Consider the following 8,476-nt stretch of genomic DNA (forward strand, 5'->3'; position numbering starts at 1 on the left):
GCAATCCCTATGACACAACTGGAAGAAGACATAGGAGGACAAAAATGAAGCAGCACTCTGGCTCGGGGCAGTTTACTACCTATTTCTGGAAAACACATGAATATTTCCTCCCCTTGCTTTTAATATTCAACCTCTTCAGTAAAGAAATCCTATATTTTCACCCCCCTCACTCTTCACTAGTGAAGAAGTTGATGTGTGAGTTGTGTTACTACTTCTCAATTCCATGGTTTGCACTGCTTAACACTCACTTTGGGTTTTGTGAATTGGTATTGTGACTCCAAACAAGGAAAGATCCCATCTTCTGGGGGACTGGCTTTGTCAGTAACATGAATATCAGGAAGGAGAAGCTGAGATCATTGGAATCCATGTCAGATGCTGCTAACAACAGAGACCTTTTGTCAATTGCATTTCTTGTAGTCGGTGGTCTGCAAGGTGCAGTCACATGATCTTCATATTAAACTCAGAACAAAAGAAAATTATTTAAATAGATAATAAACCAGAAGTTCTTCAGAAGGCTTGAAAACAGAAAATATGAGAAAATGATTAAGAAATATAGAGTACACAATAAGAAAATCTAACATATGTTTAATTTGAGTACAAGAAAAAACAGAAAATGGGACCAAGGAAATGTTTGAAAAGATTATGACTGAGAATGCTCAGGATTAATGAAAAATCCAATACACAGAAATGAAGACTAACAGATCCCAATGGAATAAATAAAAATTAACACCTAGAGTATCTTGAAAAATAAAATTGATTAAATTCATAACAGAGATGGTCTTAAAAACAGGCAAAACAGACAACAGAAAAACTATATAGATTAGATGCATAAAACTGAAAGTCAAACGGTCAGCTTCCGTCTTAAAGGCAAAAATGAAAATTAATAGATTGTGAAATGTATTTAATATATGAAAGTCAACTAAGAATGACAAATTCTATGGAAAAAGAAAATATCCTTCAAACAAAAATTCAGAAAGTTTATCATCAGCAAAACTTCACTAAAGATTATGCTAAAGGATCTACTTCAGCCACAAAGTACTTATAGATGAAAAGCCTAACATACATAAAAATAGTTATTTTGTGGGTAAATTTAAAAAATAACTTTGTTTAAAACAACAATAATATACTTATCAGTTATACAATGAAATATTCAGCAACAGTAATAAATATTTAATTCAGAGGAAATGTAATAACTAGAGTAAAATTTTTCTTAGTTCCTTTTATTGTCCAGCAGGATAACAGTATCAGTTGTTTCTTTAGAGTCTGACAATGTAAGTTTGCATGTGGTAATTAATGGGATTTCCTACTAAAGGAATAGAAATAAAATTATAATAATCAAACTCAAGAAATGATAAAATTATAACAATAATCAACATGAAAAAAAGACAAGAAGTAAAATAAAGTTCAACAAATGGGGCAAACAGTAAGCTATGTGGTAGTTTATATCCAAATATATTAGTGATTCCTGAATGCACTTAATAGTCCAACTTTAAAATATTTTCAACCTGAGAATAAAATGTATCGACATGGGGTTTACAACAGATATATTTGAAATATAACAACTCAAATGTATTGAAATTTAATTAATTGAAAATGTTAATCAAAAGAAAGCTAGTACAACTATATTGATACCTTAATTGAGTTTAAGACAAAAATGTTCCAAGAGTCAAAGAAGGTCTATTCACAATGATACAAAAGTTTAGCTGGTATCCCAGTAAGATACAACAATTTTAAATTTACATGCAACTGAGAATATAGCCTCATTAAGAGAAAACTGATACATTAAAAATAATTATGTAGATGGATATACCACCATAGTGGGCAATTTTAGACCTTTCTCAATACTTGACAGAAAAAGTAAAACGAAAAAATTAATAAATAGAGCAATGCTTCTCAAACATCACCTTGGGATCTTTTAAAAGTGCAGATTCTCATTTAATAGGTCTGTGTTGAGACTGATTTTCTAAATTTTGAATGAACACCTAGATAATGTTAATGTTCTGGTATAAAGATTAACCTCCACGCTTAGTAAACTTGATCTAATGAAACAGTAACAACAGTACACTCAACAAATAAAGAATAAATGTTATTCTCAATTATGCAAGGAAACATGCCAAAAAATTAAGACTAAATGATTTTCATGGTTTGAAAGTATATAAATTTCCCTCACCAAAATACCATTCAACAGGAAAGCAATAATAAAAATTAATTAGAGTCCAACATAGAAATTTTTAAAATACGTATTTCTTAATAACTCATGGGTCAAAGAAGAAATCATGATGAAAACTAGAAAACATCTAACTGATCAAATATAACTAATCAGGTGAGTTATAAAAGAGATTAATCAACTAAATAGATAATATTTACATATATGTTGAAATATACATTGGATGTGAGGAAATGTAAACACCTTAACAAATGAATATTATCTAGATTGTAGAATTTTGTGTAAATTGTATTGATTTTGCTTTTATTTATTTGACTCTAACTCCCATAATGATTATAAATTATTTTATACTAAAACATTCATCGATTTGAATACAGAAAATTTGTATTACACCACACAGAAACATAAAGAAATTATACAAAAGAAACTGAAAGAATATCAGAAAATATATATCTTTTAATCCACATATAAACAGTGATAATGCAGGTATGAATAATTTAAACTTTTAATTTTCTCTTTATCTAAATTTTCTATATAGAAATATACATTCCTATTTTTTTGGTCTTTTTACCCTCTACCTGTCACCTTATCTCTCTCCTCTCTGGGATCAAGCTCTCTTTACTTCATTGCCTCCAATTCACTTTTTATATGTGCAGATCATGCAGGTTTGTTACATAGGTTTACATGTGACATGGTGGTTTGCTACATCCATCCCCCATCATCTACATCAAGTATTTCTCCTAATGTTATCCCCCACCCATCCCCCCACCCCCTGCTATCACTCCCCTGGCCCCTTAATTTCTAAGTGCTATAATCAGCATTTGTGAAAAATTCTTACTTGTAGCCCTCTATGCTTTTTTCATCCTGGTCAATATCTTTATCCCTTTCTTCTTTAACTTGCCGAGCCTTCAATCTGACATTTTCACACACTTCTAAAACTTCTTCGAGTTCTTCATTAATTTTTCTGTGTAGGTCATTTACCTAGAAATAAAAATATTTTTGCTTGTATGTGCACTTAATGGTTAATTTAAAATAATAACAGTGTAGTATTGATTTGAGTTAAAAGTTTTTAGAAACATTTTCTTCCCACATTTAGCCTATTGTTTGGAAAGTGGAATTTCAGTCCTGACAGGCATTTATGCTGGGAATGTATAAATGTTACTGAAGAAAATAATTTCAATCTCTAAGTTAACATGTCCAGAGTGAAACCGTCTCTTCCCTCATAAAAAATTATTTTTATTCCTCAAGTAATACTTTATTATTTTAAAAAATCAGAAAAAAAAAATGAACACTGGCAAACAAAGTCACCTGTACTCCACTCCACCAAGAATACAATTATTCTGTGGTTGGTGCAAAATAATTGCACTTTTTGCCATTAAAAGTATGCACCAGGCCAGGCACAGTGGCTCACGCCTGTAATCCCAGCACTTTGGGAGGCCAAGGCGGGCGGATCACGAGGTCAGGAGTTTGAGACCAGCCTGACCAACATGGTGAAACACCATCTCTACTAAAAATACAAAAATTAGCCAGTGTGGTGGTGCATGCCTGTAATTCCAGCTACTCAGGAGTCTGAGGCAGGAAAATCATTTGAACCCAGGAGGCAGAGGTTGCAGTGAGCCTAGATCAGGCCACTGCACTCCATCCAGCCTGGGTGAAAGTGGGAGACTGTCTCAAAAAAAAAAAAGCATGCACCAACATAATATCTTAGTGTAATACTTCAAAATATTCAGTTTTTACTTTTTATTAACAAACATCATATTAATGTTCCTGTCTCCATCTCTTCTTTCTGTCTCTCTGTCTCTTTGTATATTGCTATATCACATTATTTTTACTTAATATTCCCTTATATCATACTTACTCATGATTTAACTCATTATAAATTTACCTCATCACATACTGTTTATGTGTCCCTCATACATATGTTGTTCATGTCAAACTGTGTGTAATTATATGAACATTATGCACAGTTTGGCATGCACAACACATGTATGAGGGACACATAAACAGTACTGTGATGAAGAACAATATAAGGAAATTGCACAATCTATAGTTATACTGCATGTTCTTAAATATTTTCTTCAAATGTACTGTTAAAACAGGATTTGCTGACTCATAAGGTATTAGCATATATTTTAACAAGTTTGATAAATGTTGGTTGCCAAATTACTCTCCAGAATAAGGAGTAACAATTTGTATTCTTACCAGTGGAAAAGAAGAAAGTCCATATTCCAAAACTCTTTCCAGCATTTTATATTACTTTTTTTCTAATAATATTATTTAAATTGACGGACCAAAAGGTTGTTGTTTACATTTTACTAGAATTTGATGGCTCTTTCTATAACAATTTTGAAATGATTGACATTATAATAGGCCTTTCTGTACTTGGATGTATTAGGTATCTATATTAATTGTCTCTATTTTCCTCAATAAGATTTCACAACCATAGTCTTAAATGTCTATACCTTTACAAATTTCTTCATGAATATTTAATGACTCTTGTTAGTTATAGGAATTTTGTGTTTATATTTTTAGCTATTTATTGAGAGTATGAAGAAGAACTTTATTGTGCTACTAAAGTATGTTGCATTGAGTGGTTTAGTTCTGATGAATACAAACTTATTTTGAAAACAGCGGTCTTTGATTTGGTGTTTTAATTATAATAATATTGAAATAATTTTATTTCACAATTTTTAAATGTATATCTTTTATTTCATTTTACTGTCCTATTATGTCAGCAAAAATCCCCAAAATGATGTTAAATTCTAACAGGATGTCAAGTTTACCTGATTTGTTTCTATTACTACAGCTTTAGTATTTTAATGATTAATAGCAATGCTATTTGTGTGAAATATTTATTTAAAGTATTTTTTAGGCCAGGCGCAGTGGCTCAAGCCTGTAATCCCAGTACTTTGGGAGGCCGAGGCGGGTGGATCACGAGGTCAAGAGATCGAGACCATCCTGGTCAACATGGTGAAACCCCGTCTCTACTAAAAATACAAAAAATCAGCTGGGCATGGTGGTGCGTGCCTGTAATCCCAGCTACTCATGAGGCTGAGGCAGGAGAATTGCCTGAACCCAGGAGGCGGAGGTTGCGGTGAGCCGAGATCGCGCCATTGCACTCCAGCCTGGGTAACATGAGTGAAACTCCACCTCAAAAAAAAAAAAAAGTATTTTTTAAATTTTAATTATTTATTATAATTGCCAGTTGTTGAATAATGAATACATCTTTAGCATCTTTGATAAAATTCTACTTTTTTTCATTGTTCTTCAGATTCTGGAGTACATGTACAAATCTTGCAGGATAGTTGCATAGGTACATACATGGCAAGGTAGCTTGCTGCCTCCATCCCCCCATCACTAATTTCTGGCATTTATCCCCATGTTATCCCTCCCAACCTCCCCACCCCATGCTGTCCCTCCCCTAGCCCCCGCAACAGATCCCAGTGTGTGATGCTCCCCTCCCTGTGTCCATGTGTTCTCATTGTTCAACACCCAACTATGAGTGAAAACATGGTGTTTGATTTTCTGTTCTTGTGTTAGTTTGCTGAAAATGGTTTCCAGATCCATCCATGTTTCTGCAAAGGACATGAACTCATTCTTTTTTATGGCTGCATAGTATTCCATGGTGTATATGTGCCACATTTTCCCTGTCCAGTCTATCATTAATGGGAATTTGGGTTGGTTCCAAGTCTTTGCTATCGTAAACAGTGCCGCAATGAACATATGTGTGCATGTGTCTTTATAATAGAATGATTTATAATCCTTTGGGGTCCAGTAATGGGATTGCTGGGTCAAATGGAGTTTCTATTTCTAGATCCTTGAGGAATCACCACACTATCTTCCACAATGGTTGAACTAATTTACACTCCCACCAACAGTGTAAAAGTGTTCCTATTTCTCCACATCCTCTCCAGCATCTGTTGTCTCCAGATTTTTTTAATGATCACCATTCTAACTGGCAAGAGATGGTATCTCAATGTAGTTTTGATTTGCATTTCTATAATGACCAGTGATAATGGGCATATTTTTATATGTTTCTGGCCTCATCTATGCCTTCTTTTGAAAACTGTACCCTTTGCCTACTTTTGAATGAGTTTGATTTTTACTTGTAAATCTGTTTTTTTTTTTCTGTGTAGATTCTGGATATTAGCCCTTTGTCAGATGGGTAGATTGCAAAATTCTTTTCCCATTCTGTTGTTTGCCAATTCACTCTAATAACTGTTTCTTTTGGTATACAGAAGCTCTGGAAGTTAATTAGATCCCATTTGTCTATTTTAGCTTTTGTTGCCAATGCTTTCAGTGTTTTAGTCATGAAGTCCTTGCCTAGGCCTATGTCCTGAATGGTTTTGCCTAGGTTTTCTTCTAGAGTTTTTATGGTGTTAGGTGTCATGTTTAAGTCTTTAATCTCTCTGGAGTTAATCTTAGTGTAAGGTGTCAGGATGGGGTCCAGTTTCTGCTTTCTGCACATAGCTAGCCAGTTTTCCAAATACCATTTATTAAATAGGAAATCCTTTCCCCACTGCTTGTTACTGTCAGGTTTGTCAAAGAGCAGATGGTTGGAGATGTGTGGCATTGCCTATGAGGCCTCTGTTCTGTTCCATTGGTCTATATATCTGCTTTGGTACCAGTACCATGCTGTTTTGATTACTGTAGCCTTGTAGTATAAAGTCAGGTAGCATGATGCCTCCAGCTTTGTTCTTTTTGCTTTTGCCTTGGCTATGTAGGCTCTCTTTTGGTTCCATATGAAGTTTAAGGTGTTTTTTCCAGTTCTGTGAAGAAGATCATTGGTAGCCTGTTGGGGATAGCATTGAATCTATAAATTACTTTGGGCAGTATGGCCATTTTCATGATATTGATTCTTCCTAACCATGAACATGGAATATGTTTCCAACTGTTTCTGTCCTCTCTTAGTTTTTGAGCAGTGGTTTGTACTTCTCCTTGAAGAGGTCCTATACATCTTTTGTTGGCTATATTCCTAGGTATTTTATTCTCTTTGTAGCAATTGTGAATGGGAGTTCGCTCTTGATTTGGCTCTCTGTTAGTCTGTTACTGGCGTATAGGAATGTTTGTGATTTCTGCATGTTGACTTTTGTATCCTGAGACTTTGCTGAAGTTGCTTATCAGCTTAAGGAGATTTTGGGCTGAGACAATGGGGTCTTCTAAATATACAATCATGTTGTCTCTCAGATAGAGACAATTTGACTTCCTCCTTTTCTAATTGAATACGCTTTATTACTTTTTCTTGCCTGGTTGCTCTGGCTAGAACTTCAAATACTACATTGAATAGGAGTGGTGAGAGAGGGCATCCTTTTCTAGTGCCAGATTTCAAAGGGAATGGTTCCAGGTTTTGCCCATTCAGTATGATATTGGCTGTGGGTTTGTTGTAAATAGCTTGTACTATTCTGAGATATATTCCAATGATACCTAGCTTATTGAGAGCTTTTAGCACAAAGCGCTGTTGAATTTTGTCAAAGGCCTTCTCTGTATCTACTGAAATAATCAAGTGGTTTTTATCTTTGGTTCTGTTTATGTGGTAGATTACATTTATAGACTTGTGTATGTTGAACCAGCCTTGCATCTCTGGGATAAAGCCCACTTGGTTGTGATGGATAAACTTTTTGATGTGCTGTTGCAACCGGTTTGCCAGTATTCTATTGAAGATTTTTGCATCTATGTTCATCATGGATATTGGCCTGAAACTTTCTTTTTTTGTTGAGTCTCTGCTGGTTTTGGTGTCAGGATGATGTTGGTCTCACAAAATGATTTGGGAAGGATTCCCTCTTTTCGAATTGTTTGGAATAGTTTCAGAAGGAGTGGTACCAGCTCCTCTTTTAATGTCTGGTAGAAAATGGCTGTAAACAAGACTGAACCTGGACTTGCTTTTGTTGGTAGGCTATTAATTGCTGCCTCAACTTCAGCCCTTGTTGTTGGTAGATTCAGGGTTTCAACTTCTTCCTGGTTTAGTCTTGGGAGGGTGCATGCGTCCAGGAATTTATCAATTTCTTCCAGATTTACTGGTTTATGTGCATAGAGTTGTTTGTAGTAATCTCTGATGGTAGTTTGTATTTCTGTGGAATTGGTGGTGATATCCCGTTTACTGTTTTAATTGCATATATTTGATTCTTCTCTTTTTTCTTTTTTGTTAAACTGGCTAATGGTCTATTTTGTTGATCTTTTCAAAAAATCAGCTGCTGGATTTATTGATTTTTAGAAGGGTTCTTTTTTGTGTCTCTATCTCCTTCAGTTCTGCTCTAATCTTAGTTGTGTCTTGTTTTCTGATAGCTTTTGAGTTTTTTTGATCTTGCTCCT

At 34.4% G+C, this 8,476-nt stretch overlaps 1 protein-coding gene across 1 annotated transcript in view; it reads right to left on the bottom strand.

The window, feature by feature from the left end:
* Positions 1 to 8,476, bottom strand: part of CCDC178 (coiled-coil domain containing 178) — a 477,354-nt gene that overhangs the window by 347,268 nt on the left and 121,610 nt on the right. Inside the window, exon 10 of the mRNA XM_017507137.2 lies at positions 3,006 to 3,148. Within this exon, the coding sequence (XP_017362626.1) occupies positions 3,006 to 3,148 (143 nt within the window). The remainder of the gene's footprint in view (positions 1 to 3,005; positions 3,149 to 8,476) is intronic.

The sequence above is a fragment of the Cebus imitator genome, unplaced genomic scaffold (assembly GCF_001604975.1).
Source record: "Cebus imitator isolate Cc_AM_T3 unplaced genomic scaffold, Cebus_imitator-1.0 Scaffold369, whole genome shotgun sequence".
In the NCBI taxonomy this organism is placed as follows: Eukaryota; Metazoa; Chordata; class Mammalia; order Primates; family Cebidae; genus Cebus; species Cebus imitator.